Here is a 20,229-nt window from a genome sequence, read left to right as displayed (position 1 = left end):
GCTTCTAAATGGAGTTTCATTAACAAAACAGAAGATCTAGAGGAAATCTGGCCTTATTCAGAAAGCTAGATAGTCTTGATAATACTTGAGGAATAAATGTCTGAAGTCAGTATTCTAATCCAGCACCTTGCAACAATTAAAATAGTTTGTTGAAAATTAATTCAATTAATGCAAGCTCTGCAGTAGTGAGCTGTAGCTGCTGCAAATTTACAAATGCCAGAGCTGAAATGTACTGGAGAGTCAATGACTACTATTGTTCTCGTATGTTTCTTTTCGGCAAGGGCTGTCACATTCAAGATTAAAAGCAAGATGTTCATTGTTACATTGTAAATAACCTACTTCTGGGACTTAAGTATTTATCTTGGACAGATTAATGGGGGCTAGCATCCAGCAACATACCATCACCCTGAGGAATTCCAAAGTTTCCTTGTGCTTGTTCAAGCTTCTAAGTTCAATTATAAACCATAGACAGACACTGCTTTTTATATACCATTTCCCTTTTCATGTACTAGCTCCATTCTGTCCATGTCCATATCCAAATTAGCCTATTGCCATGATTGCCGGGAGAGTCTTGTTTTATTGCTGGACAGTGCATGGGCTGATTTTCAGGAGGTACTGAGCACCCACAAATCCCAGCATCAAAAGCTCTAAATAAGTTAAGCTCCGCCAGACAGAGAAAGTGACCTTGAACTCACTTTCTAGGCCTACCATCTAAGTGGCAAATTGTCAACTTAGGGAATTTCCAGCTCCAGGATTAAGGCCATATTTTAGAACCCAACCAAAAAGCTGCCTTTATTTTGAGGCACTAGTGCCCACGGAAGTCCAGCTGAGTAGAGAGTACTCAGCAGCACCTCTGAAAGTCATGCAGTTTGTATTTGGGGCCCAAAGTTTGCAAGACTTTATGCAAGGTCTATTCAAGGTAAATTTGGTGTTAGGTACTGAACCCAGGCACCCCGATTTCCAATGCTTTCTTTTACTGAAGTAGAATTGTTAGAGATGCTTAAAAAAAACTTACTCCTTGTGCCAGTCATAAATCTGGTGGATATTGCCAAATACAATCTTGTCTTTCCCTTTCAGATCTTCAGGAACCCCCTTTTCTTCTATTCTCTTCATGAAGCCCTGTGGTATGAATCAGTGATAAATCAATGGTTTAGCTGAAAAAGCTATATATTCTTTTTTCAGGACAAGCACAAGTTATGCGCCATAATAGGTAGCATCTCTTTCCTTAAAAGAAAACCAAGTACTTAAAAAATACATGTGATGCAATTTAAACACCCATCTTACATTAAGTTATACTCTGCTTACAAGGTTGTGAATGGATTTATTTTTCAACTTAATACATTTGTACAAACCTTTATAGGATGCTACTAAAAACACAGGTGCAATTAAAGTTACATAAGAGTAGTTTGTCAACATTTCTTGGAATCCCTGATAAGTGCAAGAAACCAAATGCTACATAGGTAAGTTTTATCAAAAAGAAGAGTATGAACTTCTCTGGTGCACAAGACCACTGTGAATTTATGGCCACAAATAGGATTTCCCATACCTTTGAGCACTCCATTTGTATCTTTGTAGCATTACAAATGTTAGTTTACATTTGTCTCATTTCACTATGAGTAAGACGCTTGGAAGTCTTTAATTTCCCAAGTAGTCGCTAGTTCTCAGCATCTTGGTGTTTTGGTCCACACCTTGGAACAACCAGTGTGATGCTGAATACCTCTGGCAGTCAGTATCTAGGTATCAGATACCTAGGGTACTCAAATTGAAGCATCCAAAATTAATGGACATTTTTGAAAATATGGGAAAAAAACAACTTATAAATAACTCAGCAGCTTCATATGGGTTTGAGCCATGAAATTTGGATCTAGGTATCAGCTTTTAGAGGTATTCAAATGGAATTTTGGTTTGGGATCCTCCCTGAATTTAGTTCCGTTATTAATCAATTCCAGTTTCAGGTAAGACCTCTGTAATAGCAACAGGAGAATGCAAGAAGAAAGAGCTATTCTCCATCACCCAGATTATATTACATCTATGAGACCCTTTCAGCTGTAAGCCAGGGGTCTGAAGGACTGCTTACAATGGAGCTAGCTGAAGTTGTTTAGCTCTGCAAGATAATTAACTGTTGATATGAAAATACAGCTCATACTGGTTTGGGGGAAGGAATCCGGGGTGTGGTTATGTAAAACCAATTCAGCCAGGGCTGATGGAGGATTGGTTGTTAGAATGGAATGTGATGTATTGTAACCAATTTGGGCTGTTGGGGGCAGGGGGGGGGGAGGGGGAAGAAGGGGTCACAAATCATGTTACTCTTAAATGTGGGAAGAGTAAAATATATGACACCAGTGCTTGCAGGAGAGACACCATCATTGTAAAAGGTCTCAGATGAACAAGCTTCCCACTTCCAGAATTGAGTGAACTGAGTTGGAGGGGGGAAGGAAGAGCGAAGAGGGCTTGAGCCAGCCTGCTTCATGTCTGCCAGGTGTGAGCCGTAATTCTGGTTCAACCTGCCCTCCCCCCTGCCTTGTTCAGAGGATAGTCCTAAAGCAGACTCCATCAGGAGTCTTGTTGCTATTCCAGTGGAAGCTGGAATCTTTTACCAACCTAGGTGGTAACTAAAGTTGAACTCACTAAGAGTTGAAATCACTGGTTTGGCCTGGCACCAGATTCATTGCAATCAGCGGAGTGGTTGGCAGGAATGACTGGTGGGCCAGTGGGAGTGGCTGGCAGGAACGACCAGCAGACCACAGGAACAGCGCAAAGGCGGCATGGCCTGAGGCTCAACGAGTGGAGTCCTGAGGGTGATGTGTCTGCATCTGCACTGACTGGAAAGATCTGTAAGTGGGGCATGGAGAAGGTGACTAGTGAGTCTGAGCTCGGCTGGTTTTGAACTCTGCTTGCGGTCGGTCGGTCTGTCTGTCTCACTCACCCAGGGGTGTGTGAATTTCCCAGGCTACTGTGTAGGAGCTTGAGCCAATTCTGTGTGAGATGGAGGAAAAGGAACCCCTATATATTTAACCCATCCCTGGCTGCTGCCAGCACTACCAGACAGAAGGGTTACACATATATCACAACCCAAGAGAGAGGAAAAAAAAGTCAGCCCAGATAAACCTTTGCATAATTCGCTGTTGGTTTTAAAGTCAGTATTTGGAAACTTTACTTTCTTTAGGCACTTTTGCACAGTATCCAATCAGTGGAACCTCTTTTGGCCAATCTGAGCAATTACAACTTGAGTTTAAAAGTCCATGTTTAATATCTTTAAACTCACCTCTACCACGATTCCCAAGTCTTTGACATAGTCCTTTTCAGTCTGTACCAGCTCATTTAAGACAAACCTAGATTATAAAAAAAGTAACTGCATCATTTCTCAATATGAATTCTTGCCTCTCCACCACAGTAGGTTTTCAACTAAGAAAAAATCCTTATTCCAGATCACATGATCTATTTCTTCACTACTCAGTTTCATGGCTCAATGGTTATTGTCTGATGAAGACTTAAGCTACCTCTGGCACAGATGAGGAATGTTTCAGAACTGTCAGGGTTAAGTGCTCACCAGGGTTTATCCCGGGGTAGAGTCAGTTGATCCAATTACATAGAAAAAATTGTTTGAGGAAGCTGCACACTGGGGCTGTCTAGACTACGTTCTATTTCTGAAAGAGGATATGCAAATTCCCATGGAATGTGCATAACTTCTTCCAGTCTCGCTTTCGAAAGCGGATCTTTAGAAAGTGAAAGTAGTCTGGATGCCCTTTAAAAAAACAACACTATGTGTATGTGTATATATAAAGGAAAAGATATTTACATGGTTTCCCCCCAAAAAAATTTCTCTCCTCTGCAGAAAAACCGTGTCCAGACTACTTTCAAAAACTTGGATTTCAAAAGTGAGATCAGAAGAAAATATGCAAATTCCCATGGAATTTGCATATCCTCTTTTGAAAATAGCACGTAGTTTAGACGTACCCTCGTTCTACTTAGGTGACTAAAAACACAATACTCATGGGGGAAGAGGGAGTAGGAAGAGAAACACAGTCTTTCCTAAAGTTAGCATCAGATCTTGAAGCAGTTGTAACTGCATAGTGCTGACCAGGGGTGGCCTGTCCTTACAGGGGAACTAGGCAGTCACCTAGAGTGCCAAGTTAAATGGGGCGCCAAATGGTGGCGCAATGTCACTGAGGGGTTTGGAGGTGGGGGGTGCCGATTGCATGGTTTGCCAAGGGCACCAGTTGCTGGCAGCTGGTCTAGGACCGCCCCTGGTGCTGACTGAACAAAGGACCAGACACTAATCCTATGAGTGTAAAGGATGTCCATTACAAGATCAAAAACACATATTCCTGCTCATCCAGAAATATAATTTATGCCATCATGTGCCAGTGTCCATCTGCTATGTATATTGGACAAACTTCTCAGGCACTTCGCCAAAGAATCAATGCACACAAAACAGACAGTTTCACAAAGAAAAAACAAACAAACAAGTTTCTTGCCATTTCAACCAGACGGGGCATTGTCTCAACTACCTGACTACCTGCATCCTGCTTCAAAGAGACCTTAACGCCAGACTTCAAAGAGAAGCCTCTGAACTAAAATACAGGACTATGCAGCACTTTAAAGACAAGATGGTTTATTACATGATGAGCTTTCGTGGGCCAGACCCATTCATGCTTAAATTTGACACTTTACGAATGGGCCTTAAAGATGCTAATTATCTTATCCATTACAAAAGATAGCTTCCCCAATTATCACCTCTAATATTCTCTCAGACATTAACCTCCCCCCCCCCCCCGTTCTAAAATCTGATTTTTCTATTGTATGTGTGTTCACTTTTTTTGATGGTATCCCTTTGGTATATATGGTTGTGACAATTTTCTTCCACTATTTGATCTGAGGAAGTGGGTCTGGCCCACGAAAGCTCATCACGTAATAAACCATCTTGTTAGTCTTTAAAGTGCTGCATAGTCCTGTCTTTTGTCTCAGACAGTTACTGTGGAACAGGGTTTACAGCCCCTTCTACAGTTGTAATAAGGAAACAGTGAGCCATCTGGGGTTTAAATGCATTGCAACTGCTTGACTTCTCATCCTGTCAGCATAAGAGATAAAAAGGACAATACAGTAGTTTGAGGTGTTTAAACCGGTCTAGATAGAACGCCAAATACGCACCTTATACCCAGAATATGCAGATGTTCTTCACTCAATACAGCTTAATGAAACATATTGATAAGCAGGGGCGGCCCGTGAGCCTAGGTAAACTAGGCAGTTGCCTAGAGCACCCGATGACATCATGGGGTGCCCCGTGATGATATCACAGCCAGTGACAGCTGTGCAGGCGGCACCGCCTGCCTGGGGCGCCAGCTGCCACAGCTTGCCTTGGGCCGCTCCTGTTGGTAAGTATCTTGTATGGTTTAAATGGAAAAGCCAACACTACAGGCAAGTTTTAGATATGGCCTCAAAGACAATTTCTCCTTACACACTATTCTTCAAGGAGGCCCTGTCACTTCCTGGGCAACATAATGGCCATTGGGAAGGATGTCTGACAGATGGAACTAAAAAGTGGCCAAAACTCAGATTGAGAACCTGTCAGTCAAAGTTGTCACCACCACATTGAGATCCCAAAATGACACTGTACCTAACAGGGAGGAAAAAGCTAAAATCCCTTTCCAAAAGGGGAAAAAACCCCAAACCCACAACAACCAGAAATCACAGGAGTATGGGGGAGTCTGAGGTGGAAAGGAGATCATGTCCCCTGGATAGAGGGATAGATAGCTAAGATCACTGCTAAATGAAGCCTCAGGTTGCTTAATGAAATAACCAAGGATCTGAGGTGCATGAGATACTCTAGATGGTCTTGAATTTTACACTTTGTGGTTGCATTCTATGAAGATTTGATTATAACCCAAAAAGAGGGGGGGGGAGAGAAGGGGAGAAGAGGAATTCTATTTAGCCCTAGCAGTGGATCTAGTAGATTGCTTCAAATATTTATTGACCTGCCACTTAGCAGTTCTTTTGCACTTCATCTAATCACTCAACATTCATATTGTTAAATGCAGCTTTAAGTTTGGGGTGCAATATCTGTCCATGATACTTGGATGGCTGATCTGTGAATTAGGGGTAAAGGACAGATCCTTAACACCCAAGACCGTGCTTTAGCCAAACTTTGAAGCAAGCAAATGCACAGTTGGCAGACTGGGGTCACAAAGTGAGACTCAGTCTCAGACATACCTGGACTGCGTAGTAGGGTGTGACCTGATGGACAGACAGGTGGCAAGTGGCCTGAAATCTGAGAGGAAGGAATGCCAACAAGTCTGTACAATTAAGGCCACATTTTCAGCAGGGAAACTAATATGGATTTTTGCCTGTATGCAGCATGAGGCCAAGACTCTCAGTTCACAGTCCATTTCTTTAACAGACTTTCTACCTTTATTCAGATTTGCCCAGTACTATCAAGTTGTACGTGAATTCCTTTCTTCCTCTAAAGGATCACCACTACCAGGCACGTGGCAGTGTTGACCTGTTACTACTAATCTCCAGAGCAGCAAATCAAACCAGTCATTGCCATGTAGGTCAGTGACTGGTGCTAGGATTTTTGCATGGTCTATGTATTTGATGAACTTATGGAAGTTTAAAGGGTCCAGTATGGGGAATCATAGCAATACTGTAATTGACAGTCTTCCTGTCCTCAAGGAAAAGAGTCAAATGGATGCTACCCCCACAAATGACTGAGGAGGAGCAGGCTATTTGAGAAGGTTAGTTGTGCTTCCTTCTTGAAAAACCTCACGCTAAGTTGATGTGCATAACGCCAACAGCAGTATCAACTAGTGTTGTCAATACAATCCCCTCCTGAGTGTTGGAGCATAAGCCCCTAAGGAGCAGCTGGTACCCCAAGGGCCTTAGATGTATGTAAAGTATTATTGTGTTATCTGGAAAGAAAAAAAAAAAATCCATCAAATGGGAAGTCCTCTGTAGTTTGCTGAGTGCCTGGGGCTATGGGTGAGTTTTGTAACATTAAGGCTTTCCTCAGTGATAGTACAGAGCCCATCAGTATCCGAAGTGTCCAGTGCATCACGTACAGATTGAAGGTAAGTTTTGCCTATAATGCAACCTTCAAAGAAAGGCTCGAACTCCTCCTGTGCATCTCCTCCAGAAGCTCATCAATAAACTTGGACATGACATCCCAGTTTACAAGCTATATTTGGCTAACATTATCTGAAGTATCTGAGCCGTTAGCTATGATCTTTGAAAAATCATGGCAGACAGGGGAGATTCCAGAAGACTGGAAAAGGGCAAATATTGTGCCCATCTATAAAAAGGGGAATAAGAACAACCCAGGAAACTACAGACCGGTCAGTTTAACGTCTGTCCCAGGGAAGATAATGGAGCAGGTAATTAAGGAAATCATATGCGAACACTTGGAAGGTAATAAAGTGATAGGGAATAGCCAGCATGAGTTTGTGAAGAACAAGTCATGCCAAACTAATCTGATAGCTTTCTTTGATAGGATAACGAGCCTTGTGGATAAGGGAGAAGCGGTGGATGTCATATACCTAGACTTTAGTAAGGCATTTGATACGGTCTCGCATGATATTCTTATTGATAAACTAGGCAAATATAACTTAGATAGGGCCACGATAAGGTGGGTGCATAATTGGCTGGATAACCGTAGTCAGAGAGTTGTTAACGGTGCTAAATCCTGCTGGAAAGGGATAACAAGTGGAGTTCCGCAAGGGTCTGTTTTGGGACCCGTACTGTTCAATATCTTCATCAATGATGTAGATATTGGAATAGAGAGTACGCTTATTAAGTTTGCAGATGATACCAAACTGGGTGGGGTTGCAACTTCTTTGGAGGATAGGGACATAATTCAAAATGACCTTAGCAAGTTAGAGAAATGGTCAGAGGTAAACAGGATGAAGTTTAATAAAGAGAAATGCAAAGTGCTCCACTTAGGAAGGAACAATCAGTTCCATACATACAAGATGGGAAGCGACTGTCTAGGAAGGAGCATGGCGGAAAGGGATCTAGGGGTCATAGTGGACCACAAGTTGAATATGAGTCAACAGTGTGATGCTGTTGCAAAAAAAGCAAATAGGATTCTAGGTTGTATCATCAGGTGTGTTGTAAGCAAAACTCGTGAAGTCATTCTGCCGCTCTACTCTGCACTAGTTAGGCCTCAGAAGGAGTACTGTGTCCAGTTCTGGGCGCCACATTTCAAGAAAGATGTGGAGAAATTGGAAAGAGTACAGAGAAGAGCGACAAGAATGATTAAAGGTTTAGAGAACATGACCTATGAAGCCAGGCTTCATGAACTGGGCTTGTTTAGTTTGGAAAAAAGAAGATTAAGGGGGGGACATGATAGGGGTTTTCAAATATCTAAAAGGGTGTCACAAGGAGGAAGGAGAAAATTTGTTCCTCTTGGTTTCTGAGGACAGGACAAGGAGTAATGGGCTTAAAGTGCAGCAGGGGAGGTTTAGATTGGACATTAGGAAAAAATTCCTAACTGTTAGGGTGGTCAAATATTGGAATAAATTGCCAAGGGAGGTGGTGGAATCTCCCTCTCTGGAGATATTTAAGAACAGGTTAGATAGACATCTGTCAGGGATGGTGTAGACGGAGCTTGGTCCTGCCTTGAGGGTGGGGGGCTGGACTCGATGACCTCTCTAGGTCCCTTCCAGTCCTATGATTCTATGATCTGCAGCGACCGCAGGGCCCATGTGCAACTCTGAACGCACAAGCCTGGGAGGAAGGGGTACTTTGCACCCTGACTTATAAACAAGAAGCTCCCATTGGCTGGAAACTGGCCAATGGAAGCTGTGAGATTGTACTGAGAGCAAAGGCCATGCACAAAGCCTCTCCCCAGGCTTGCAGCATTCAGAGCTGCTCTGAGCACCATGGGGAAGGGGAGGGCAAGCAGAGAGCCTGGCTGAGGCTCAGCAGGGTGGATCCCATACACAGGCCACATTTTGACAACCCCTGGTTTAACCAGCCCAGTTCTTGCTGCCAATGCTCTACTTAAAAGGTGGTCTAGAAGACTTCCTGCCCCTAGGAGGGGACAGTGAAGTGCCAGGTGACTCCCAGCCAGATTGCAAGAAGTCACCTGGATAGTCTAGAGGTACTGGAGGTGTCAACCTGATTGGACCAGTGGAGCAGACCTCCTTTTCAGCACTGAATGTGTCAAAATGATTGTACCGTGACAGACATTGCAGTCAGGGCAGATAAAGGAGTTGTAGTTGGTGCCTATGCTAATGCTTGTTCCAGTAGCGGGGCTGTAGGATCCTCAACATGTAACACAGCTGAGGGCTGAACTGAAATCTGCACAGTGGTCCCAGTGCCAAGAATGGTACTAGGTCCAAGGTTTTGCTCAATTTCTTAACTGGGACAAACACTGATGCTGCTAATGTGCCCTATGCTGGAGCCAAGGATGGGCAGTACTTAAAAGCCCAGAAAGATCTGCACATCAACAGTACTTAGTATGAACTAACTTTAAATGGAAATAAAAATGAAAATTGTGTCTAATGGGTGTTAAGTGCTAACCAACTATTTACAAGGAAGGTAAGGAGCGAACTTCAGAAAAACACGAGACAAAACTTCACAGGTAGTTCCAGTCTGGCCATGAGTGGCAAGAACAAACTTAAGGGAACAAGGTCGAACTGCTCTTGTATAGTCTCAGGAAGAATATAGATGTACCACCCTAGTGGACAGGACAGCAGGAAAAAGCATAACAAAACTAAAACACTTTTCTAGCTCTAGTATGATGACTGCACTCATTTAAGATACATGTAACCACTCTAACTATACCCACGCCCAACCACCCCAGTTCCATGTATGGCAGCTATTTGCATTTGTTCTCCTAGCTTCTAGAGAGACCCCATCCACATAAGCAGAGTTCCTTTACTATGTCCTTGCATAACTTTGAAAACAATTCCTTCGGTTTCACTTTTGATTTAATGCTAGAAGAATGAACCCCATTTCCTTTCCAACAGACTGAGCTATTATGGTAAGCTAGAAGTCCCTCCCCACTCCTCCCCCCCTTTTTTTTGGAAGAAAAGAGGTACATGCTTTATTTTAAATTTGATTTCTTAAAAGGGATTATTAAAATTTTTCCATTTAAGTCATTTTTTTAAAATGGGAATTTCATCAAGTGTATTTCTTAATCCCTATAAAAGTTATTCACTAATGTTTTAACAAAAAAGGGATAGCCAATTTAGTTCAACATTTCTTCTAGTTTTCAACTCTTAAGCATTGATTTAGCTGTGCCAAAACAGAGCACAACCCCAAATTTCCCCATTTTCTGTAAGGTTTGAGACAATCATGATTCAAATGGATTCTGTTTTTCTGTACCTTCCTAGTTCAGTGTTTCAAAATGTTGAGGTCTGTACTTGCTTTGGTGATTGCTTCTCATAGAACAATCCCGGGGGAAAAAAAACAGAGACCATCTCATTCCAGGCACATCCTGTTTTTCCTGACACAACCAGCCTCCTATGTTGCTGTAAGTTATGATCAGAGGAAGCTGTAAACCGAATTTGATGGTCCTAGCTCTTACTGTTTTAGAGAGTTTGTCTGTTTGATCAGCTCCTCAACGTATGGTAGATAATGCAAGTATGGCAGTCCAAGGCTTTATGATTATTTCTATTTCAAGAGAGTTAAGTTTCTCTGTAATGAAGAGGGAACTTATTAGCACTATGTGAACTAAATTCCATCTAGTTCAAACTCAATGCAGTGATAAAACTATCAAGATAAAGGACTACTCATGCCTGGTGTCACATTGTCTACATCAATCAACAATGAGCCACCTCAAGTGACAGCACAGTGATCTATAGGGCTGATACCTTGAGCCAGTCTTCACAGCAGGGCAAAGGCATTCCAAGCTGATACCTCATAACAGAATGTTTGTTAATGTACTTACTGTATGATCAGCCATTCCACAGACAAACTGCATAGACATGACAGAGGCCACAACGTGTCTTTTCAGATTCCCCATGTGCGTGCGTGGAAAAGGGGCCAAGCTACCGGCTTCCCTGGGCTTCACACTGCAGAGCTGCAGCTGGGGAGATTTTGCTGTGAATCAGCATGAGCCAAACTGAATGCTGCAACTGCTTACCATTGTCTCTAATCAAATAGTCGACAATCAACTATTCGGTTAGGGAAGTAATTGCACTTTAACATCTCTAGTTCTTTCAACACCCAGCGTTCCTGGAGAGCAGCAGCAGCACAAGTGTCTTTCCTAGTACTCCATTCAGGGTTACCCTCTGTTAGCAAATCTGCTTGTATATCAGATCTGCTTGTATATCCGTGTCAAAGAAGATGCAGCATATTCCTTAACAGGGCATAGTAGGTCAGCCTGGAAAAAGCAGCATGGGGCATATGCTTGCCCAGGGATAGGTGCTGCTGCTTTTTAGAAGAGCAGCAGTTTGCCCAACATGTATTTACCCATGTATGGAACTTGGCAGAGTAGTTCTTGGAACATGTGGCCAGCTGGCATTTCTGCTGCTACACTAAGGCTTTTACCCAAAGGAGCTGGATTTTGCTGTTCAACAAGAAGCAACGTGATCTCTCCATGCAGAGGATTTACAGAAAAGCTTCCTGTGCTTTGCCCAAACAGCATGAAGGGGTGCTACCAACACTGTCGTCATACTATATATCAGGGGCAGCCTGCCCACATAAGCAAACTAGGCAGTCGCCTAGGGCACCAAGTTAAATGGGGCGCCAAATAGTGGTGCAATATCATTGAGGGGCTTGAAGGTGGAGGCGCCTATTGCATAGTTCATACAGTATGGCTGATCATACAGTAAGTACATTAACAACATTCTGTTATGAGAGATCAGCTTGGAATGCCTTTGCCCTGCTGTGAAGACTGGCTCAAGGTATCAGCCCTATAGATCACTGTGCTGTCACTTGAGGTGGCTCATTGTTGATTGATGTAGACAATGTGACACCAGGCATGAGCAGTCCTCTATCTTGATAGTCTTATCACTGCATTGAGTTTGAACTAGATGGAATTTAGTTCACATAGTGCTAATAAGTTTCTCTGTAATGAAGAGGGAACTTAACTCTCTTGAAATAGAAATAATCATAAAGCCTTGGACTGCCATACTTGCATTATCTACCATACGTTGAGGAGCTGATCAAACAGACAAACTCTCTAAAACAGTAAGAGCTAGGACCATCAAATTCGGTTTACAGCTTCCTCTGATCATAACTTACAGCAACATAGAACATAGGAGTCTGGTTGTGTCAGGAAAAACAGGATGTGCCTGGAATGAGATGGACACACACACACACACACACACACAAATCAGCCTCACTGTGTAATGAATGAAAGGACATCCCCGGAGCAGGGGCCAACCTAGCAACTTTACATTGTGAAGCCCAGGAAAGCCTGAGTGCAAAGCTGCCGCTGGAGGAAGGGGAAAGCAACTAGTCGATAGTGCTAATTGATAAGCTCCTGCTTACTGAAGAGTCGACTAGACGCTAACATCCCTAGAAGGAACACGTCTATCCCCCAGAAGATTCATTAGTTAACATGAAGCAGAATTTGTCCTCAAGTGTCCATGAGATCAAAGTTACAAACATCAACAGTGCCAGCAATGCAGTGTGCATAGATCTGAGGGCAAGATCTTCAGCATCCTTCAGGATGAATTGTAGCAACCTGAGATGTGTAGGGGTGTGAATGGTTAAAGGCTGTTAACTGGTAAGCACCACCCTTACTGGGTTCTTGCACAAGAACAGCTGTACTTGCACAAGAAGCCACAAGTGTAGACATAGCCTTAGAGGGAACACTTCCCCCAGCCTCTCTGCCCCCAGGGTTAATGTCACACACACTGGGTTAATGCAATTGCAGGATAGTTGCATGAGCAGCGTTTGGTGGGGGCCAAACTAATCCCTGTTGGTAGGAGGATGGTGGGAAAAGTCCTTCAAGAGGGGTGACATGACACCTTTTACTTATGGTCATGTGTCCATCTTCCCCTGAGCGGGTTACTTCCAGAGGCCTGGCTAATGGGGGTTGGGGATGTGGCTAATGGGACAACACCAAAAATTATACAAGCCTGCCGCCCCTGACCGGAAGTGTGCCGGGCACGCTGCGGGAGGGGGCGTCAACCCCGGAGGCGGAGTGCGGCGGCTGCCTGCGCCACAGGAGGTGAGTTGAGCATAGGGTTTCCCTACACTGCAGGGGGAGAGGTGTGCGCGTGCACACACACTGCCTCTGGGACTTTGTGGGGGAGGTAGCTGGGGATTTTGTGCGTGCTTTGGGCTCTGCCAAAAAAATTTCTGGGGCCCCTGTTGAAACGCGTGTGTGGTGCTGCAGGGCCTTGTTGAAATTGTTTGAATTGGACCCCGCACTTCTTAAAGCTGGCCCTGTTTAGGGGTAAACTAAAGCCAAGAGCCTAGTAAGCAGTGGAAGTATTAGCAACACTGCTGAACAATATTGACCTCCAGTGGTTCAGCAAATTCTCTGATTCCATACTAGACAGGTCCTGAGGGTGCCAGACTAGAGTGGTTTACCTGTAGCTGAAGGAGAAAGGAGCAGGTTTATCCTGAAAGCTACTTGCAGCTGCTTCTCAGCTGCCTATTGGAACAGAAACAAAACATATGCAGTGCACAACTGCCAGAACTTCCTTCATTTCAAAAAGCCACATGCATCAATGGCAGATTTCTCTACAGGGAAAAGCTAACTCGCAATAAGCTGGTAATTCATTCAGACAGATACCAAAACCAAATATTTGCAATGTTGGGGCAATTTTAGGAGAAAGATTAAGAGTTCACAGATCAAAGGAGTTTGACAGGTTAAGTTGAGTGCTAATCTTCAACCTGCTGCTCCAATTCATTCAAAAATGTAGTTGCAAAGGAAGTTTCACTTTGTCTATGGTGGTGACTACATCAAGCTCCACACTGACACAGAAGGCAGAGAAATAATTAAATTCAAGGAACTCACAGGCTTTCAAAGCCCTCAGCCAGCAGGAGCCAAGTGGCAGATCTTTCCCCTGCTCCAACTCCCTTCCCATGCCTAGAACCTTCCCCAAACCAGTCTGTTTCCCTGCTAACTTCCACGAGAGCTACACATCCTAACTTTGACCTTCAAACAGAGTCTGAAGTTATGTTAATAGTGCTCATGTACAAGATTTCATAATCCAGTGAGCCACAACATCTTATGGTTATAACCCTGACTTCCCTTCCCAGCCTCACTGTCTCTCATCCTTGCCTGTGATAAGTCACATGGCAAGGCATGCCTTAAATTAGGCACGCACGGTCAGGGTAGGTATGTTCTCTTTTGTCTGCAAGTCAACATACACGTTTCTGGTACTGTATAAATAGATACATCAAATTATTTTTAAACCAGCTACTATTTCCTCAGCATGTACATGGAGCTTTATAGAATGAGCCTTTCATTAAGCCACTGCTAAAAAAGGCAATTCCCCTTCCCGGGGCCCACAAGACTAAATTACTGTGCAGTAGTTCTTACTGTAAAACGCTAACTGAGATAAGGTCCCTGAAGTGGCTGACTGAGGTTAATGCTTTACCATCCTCCCTAGGATTTCACCCTCATCTGTGCTAGGCTTTTACAGCAGGATTGATAATGGTACTTACCGGTAACTTTAGTTATCCTATCATAAAGATGCACTATTTTCCCCTCTTCCTCCACGGACCATAAAAATCCATTGATCTCCAATAAACTTAAAAACTGGATGAGCACAGAGAGTAGGATAAATTCAAGCTTTCAGAGTAGCAGTCCCGAGCATCCTTCACTAGAGCACAGTGTCTTACTTTACAAGTGTAGATATTTCTGTTGTGTGTGTGTGTGAGAGAAATAAAAGCAGCTAGATAACTTACATTCTCCCTCTCATTGCTTTGGCTTTTTGTTCCTCTTCAAGGTTTCTTGGTGGAGTTGAAGGTGTCATCCCTTCATTTAGACACCCAGTGCCATCTTTTAAGCTTCCTCGATAAGTTCCTCCTTCTAGGGTCTAAAAACCAATCATTACAGAACAAAACATTATCCTTGAGCTACAAAGCTAGAGCGTTACCTTCTGTTGCAATGGTCACTTGGCAATCTTGAGTAATGAAAAATTATATGTTCAATTATGTCCCTTGCTGCCCCACCTCAGTGATTTAGTTAAAACTAGTTTGTTTTTCCATATCAACATGAACTATAACCAATCTGAAATCTTGAGGCTGATTCACTGCAGTGGAGCAGAAAGCATCCACCATTAAACACAGGATGAAAATGCTGGTTATGCCAAAGTATCTATCTGCAAAAAGAGAAAAAAAAATCCCACTGTTCAAGATAGGATTAAAGCTACAAGAATTTAATAGGTTATGTGGAAGATTAATGAAGATACCTTTCAGTAAAGTAATAAACAAAAAGACTACAAAACCCCCCACATAGATATGACTAGTCATATCTCCACTTCTAGGTGAATTTTACGTTAGTCTGAGTTTGCTACCTCTATGTGGGTGGGGCACAAAGGAAGAAATAAATACCTTGCAATGAAAGCCTTCGACACTATCAGTCTCAATGCAATTTAATCTTTTTCGTGTCTGGAGTTTCTAGAACTCCACCTTCTTTTCTAGAGAAGCAGCACATTAGTCACAAGAAGTGCAGTTCATTCTGAAATTCGTATTTTCTTCAAATGCTCAACTTAATCATCCAAGAGACTACAACCCTGACGGCAAAACACTTTTCCAACCAGATCCAATGGCTAAGTCAATACTGGGAAGGCTTGGAGACCAAAGTGCTATTGATATGCAAAAGTTGCCAAAAAGTATAAACTGGTCAAACCAGTTTTTCCTGCCTCCCATTGTTGACATTTCATGGCCACATTATCTGTTGACAGGGTGCTAGCAGAGCAAAGCAATGTGGGTAAGCATCCCACAGTGCAGTGTTACGGGAAGGCAGAGAAAATCCTTGCACTTGATAGGCAATCTGTGAGCTCTCTGTGCTAAGGAATGTCAAAACATTATAGCAGGCTCTCCAGCCCTTCCCCAGCAGCAGGACGGACCAGGAGCATTTCAATGGATTGGTTCTTTGTTCCCCAGCTGTCAGACTTCCCTGGAGCTTTGGGGGAGGGGGGGTGAGAGGAGGAAAGGTGCATATCAGTAGGGCAGCAGAGATCACAAAACACTAAGCAGAGCCAGCAGGACAGACATTGTGGGATATTGGTAGAAGCCAGTTCTCTTGAACAAACAGCAGAGTGCACACAGGCTCTTTGTCAACAATAAAGGGAGAAGACAAAAGTCTTTCAAAGGGTTGGAAGTTTTTTTGTTGCCAAAACTGGGCATGTCACCGGACAAAAAAAGAGTTACACTGCAATGTAAAAACAAGTGAGCATTTAATCACCAAAAGATGATACTTGCTAGTGTAGACAAAGGCCTATTACTGTACTGAACACTCAAGACTGAAAGCACTAAAACCAAATTACTACTTTTATTGTAGAATCACTTTGCCAGACAAAACTGGTACCACACATTCAAAGGAATTCCAGCATTATTTTATTATTCTCCTCGTCCTTCAAAAGAGTGCAAGAAAATGAACTTTCAGAGGCTCAGCATAGGTTTATCTCAACTCTTTAGCACCGTGAACATCACTTACTTGTGCTGTAGCATTTCCCCACGTGTATGGACCCTAAGGTGTTTTACTCTACAGACTAACACTAAAGAGTTGTTTCAAGGAACAGTTCAGGAAGCCAACCGCTAATAAAAAAATCCCACTTTCACACTCAGATTATAAATTGCAAATGTTACAGTAAAATCTAGAAGAGAATAAACTAAAGCCAGAGGATTTGATGCTTTCATCCTATCCGAGATCAAAATAAAACTGATCATTTTTTTAATAGCAGAAATGACGCAGGTGGTGTATCCATTTCAGTGAAGGCTCATCACAACTATCAAGCATTAAAATATCAAACAATTGTGCTATTTAGCAGGACTACATAGTTATTTTCTTTACCCAAGTCTCTCTAAAAATGTTAATATATGACAGCTACTTCATAGCTAAACTCTCATTGTGGAAAAAAGAGGCCCTGTCTTTAATATAACCCAAATGTTTAGGTCTGTTCTGAGGAATGGCTCAGACTAATATGTGAAATTCACTGGTGTCACTGTTTGAAGTCTACATGATGCTTTGGTGCAACATCTGCATCAGTTTGCAAAAGTGTTTACTTTTAGTCATGGAACAGCCAATATTAGAACTTTTCAACTGACAACTGTGCACCTCTGAGTTAATAAAAATGCAGCAGGTGCAAAGGAGCAAGGAAATAAGGCAAACTGTCAAACCCACATTATAAAGGACAAGTAATGCCTATTCCGTACATAATTTTGAAGACGACACTACACTTACCAGCTTACTTTTGACCAACTTTTCTATTGCACTGACAAGATCTGCAGCAGTCGGGACATCAGCGGAGCTTTGACGAGCAGCTAGCAAAGAGGACTGCAAGACACCAGTTTGCAAAGGAAAAGCAGGTTAGCAGGATGAGAAGGGGTTAGGAAAGCGAGCAAACCAGCAATAAGAGGTAATGTTTGGGACTCAAGCAGGAAAAACATGGACGCATGAAAAGGGTTGAGGATTACATGCAAGTGTCAGGTGCCTGGCTGTCAGATTAGCAACACACAGATTAGTACTGGAATTCTGAATCCTGCACAGAGATGCCACTCAAAAGCCAGTTGCTAAAAGGGTGACCATATTTACCAAAAGGAAGAGGACACTGTGTTGACTCATGCCAGTCCCAGGGGAGAACGGGGTGGGTCAGGCAAGCTCATTTGCCCAGCCCCCTCCCTGTGCAAAATTGGACTGGCAGTGGTGTTGCTGCTCACTGAGTCCTACGTAACCCCATACAGAAGCATTGCTTCCCTCTGCATGGGGATGGCATAGCTGCTTGCCCTCGCCCCTGCATGTTTCTCTGGATGCACATGTGTGCATGGACACACCCTCCCTGTTAAGACCCACACACGCTAAAGTGGGCATTTGTCATGGCAGGGCCTAAAAGGGACAGTTCCAGCCAAAACAGGACATATGGTCACCCTGTAATTAAGAAAAGCAAGTTTCCTTACTCATGTTGCAAGTCACTGGTATAACGATCCCTTTGAAATCCAAAAATCTTCCTTTCAAGGACCTCAGTAGCTTTACAATCACTACAAAATTGATCTTGCTTACCCAGCCGCAGACATACTATGATCTTCATTTTACAAGTGGGGAACTGAAGGCACACAGGATTAACACAAACTTTTTCAAAAACTGAATAAGAACAGTGGGTGGTCAGTATTCCTTGGGAAAACAAGCTGGGCATCAAGTATCCTGTATTGTGCACTCAAAACCTAAGGCAAAGTCAACAACTTGGACAAAGATTGAGTCTGTTTTGTTTCCTGGTTCTCATATTAGCACCATTCGGGTTGCTTTTTTTTTTTTTTTTTTTAATTATGGCCAGGCCTACACCACAGATTCTGCAGGCACAGCGCTCGGAGATTGAACAAACGTGATTCCTGGCCAAACAGCTATGTGAGCAAATTGAGGGGGCTGGTGTGGAGAATGTATTACTCCCCTCAGATTTCTGCTGGGTTGCCTGCTCCAGCCTCCTTATCCCCCAGGATTGCCAAATGCCCCAGTGTGAAAGCCTTTGGTATAGACCATAAGCAACAGTGAGGCAGTGATGTGCCCTCTTAAACGTTTAAGCTACGCCCTCCCCCAATTATGCATTGCCTCTGCCGGCAAAGCCCCCAGTATAGATTTAATTATACTGGCAAAACTGAAAAAGAACATAGCTTCTTCTGCTCAGGAAAGTTGGGAGCTGGGTGGGCCCATACTAGGAGTCAGTCCATACTAGGAGTCCTTTGTTAATACACAATTGTTCTACTTTCAGTTATTCCTACATTAGTAAGCTGTATCTGCATCTGCAATAAAACAAGCTGTGGATATACACAGCCATGGACGTGGATACCTGCATGTATAACACAGATATCCACAAATTTGCTGGGTTCTACTTGTAAGATACTACTAATCTGGACCAAGCCTAACGACAAGAAAGGTTTTCTGACATCCCCTACATTCAAAAGAAATGTCTCTCTAGGTGCTGAATTTTACAGACACAAATTTTAGTTTAAAACTTGATGCCCAGATTTAGCCCCCAAATCCATGTTTAGCATCTATATTTTAACAGAGGGCTCCAGTTGTCAATAGTGGAGAGAACAATTAATAGGTGCTATGAACCTTTAGCATGCCGAAGACAAACGCATGTATGGGAGTAGAGTTGCCACCCTTCCAGTTTCACCAGGAGTCACTCAGAATTGGGCTCTCTCTCTTGGAGACTCCTGAAAGCTAAACTAGGTGAGTTACTCTAGAAGTCTGGCAGCACAGTGATGCTCATACAGGCTCCCTGCCTGCCCTGGCCCGGCATTGCTGTCGGAAGAGGCTGGCACACCCTCCCTGTAGCCCCTAGACAGGAGTGGCTCTGTACCCTGCCGCTATATGCAAACACCACACCCCGACTGCAGGTACTGCTCCGACAGTTCCTATTTTCTGGAAACTATGGTCAATAGGAGCTGTAGGGGGTGGTGCCTGTGGGCGGGGGTGGGAACAATGTGCAGAGTCATCTGGACCCCCTGAAGGTAACTGCTGGCTGTATTTGTGCCCCCAACGGACTATGCATGATTCAATGGCAGCCAGATTCGACTGCCTTTACTGTCGAGCCCAATTGGAATTAAAAAGATATTTTTATCTCCTCCGTCACTTAACGCAGGTTTGCCGCTTGGGCAGGTGCCAACAAATAGAGAGGAGGATATTGCTTCTATTAAAATCACTACCCTAGCTTTAATGAGTGCACATGTGACATTAAGATGAGCTGATAAAGGAGACCCTGGAAGAGTGGCAGTGGAGATTACTCTGTCTAGGCATGTGGTCATCTCACTATTGTGAAACAGTGAGCTTGCTACCTTTGAATAAAGCAGCAGGAAAGAGGGGGCAGAGGAGACACATCCTGTCCACTATGGCAGTATGTTCATGTTTTCTGAACTGCTTCCGTTCTCCTTTGTAAGTTAGCATAAACCCAAGTGATGCATCTAGTCAACAGCGCTAATTAAAAAGTTAGAGAACCAGGTGGTTAATTTCCCCAATTAGCTTCAAAGCTAGAATGAAATCTAAATTGCTATTCAAGACTGCATTCCGCTGTTGAAACAGGAGGGGCAACTAGCAAAAACGTGGGCTGGGCAGGGTTCTGTAGAGAAAATGGCTGGATGTTTATGCCATTTGCCAATGTG

General features: G+C 43.3%; 1 protein-coding gene across 6 annotated transcripts in view; it reads right to left on the bottom strand.

The window, feature by feature from the left end:
• Window positions 1–20,229, bottom strand: part of KALRN (kalirin RhoGEF kinase) — a 786,138-nt gene that overhangs the window by 66,190 nt on the left and 699,719 nt on the right. For 4 of the 6 annotated variants that reach the window (XM_075933149.2, XM_075933142.2, XM_075933143.2 and 1 more), the window contains 4 exons: window positions 17,318–17,410; window positions 14,815–14,945; window positions 3,266–3,332; window positions 1,016–1,119 (listed from right to left, as the gene is read on the bottom strand). In XM_075933149.2, the coding sequence (XP_075789264.2) occupies window positions 1,016–1,119; window positions 3,266–3,332; window positions 14,815–14,945; window positions 17,318–17,410 (395 nt within the window). The remainder of the gene's footprint in view (window positions 1–1,015; window positions 1,120–3,265; window positions 3,333–14,814; window positions 14,946–17,317; window positions 17,411–20,229) is intronic. The other 2 variants (XM_075933140.2, XM_075933139.2) reach the window with 1 other exon arrangement.

This window comes from Pelodiscus sinensis, chromosome 7 (assembly GCF_052426305.1).
Source record: "Pelodiscus sinensis isolate ZL-2025 chromosome 7, ASM5242630v1, whole genome shotgun sequence".
NCBI classification, from domain to species: Eukaryota; Metazoa; Chordata; order Testudines; family Trionychidae; genus Pelodiscus; species Pelodiscus sinensis.
The sequence above is the reverse complement of the archived record's forward strand: the minus strand, read 5'-3'. Positions and strand labels throughout refer to the sequence as shown.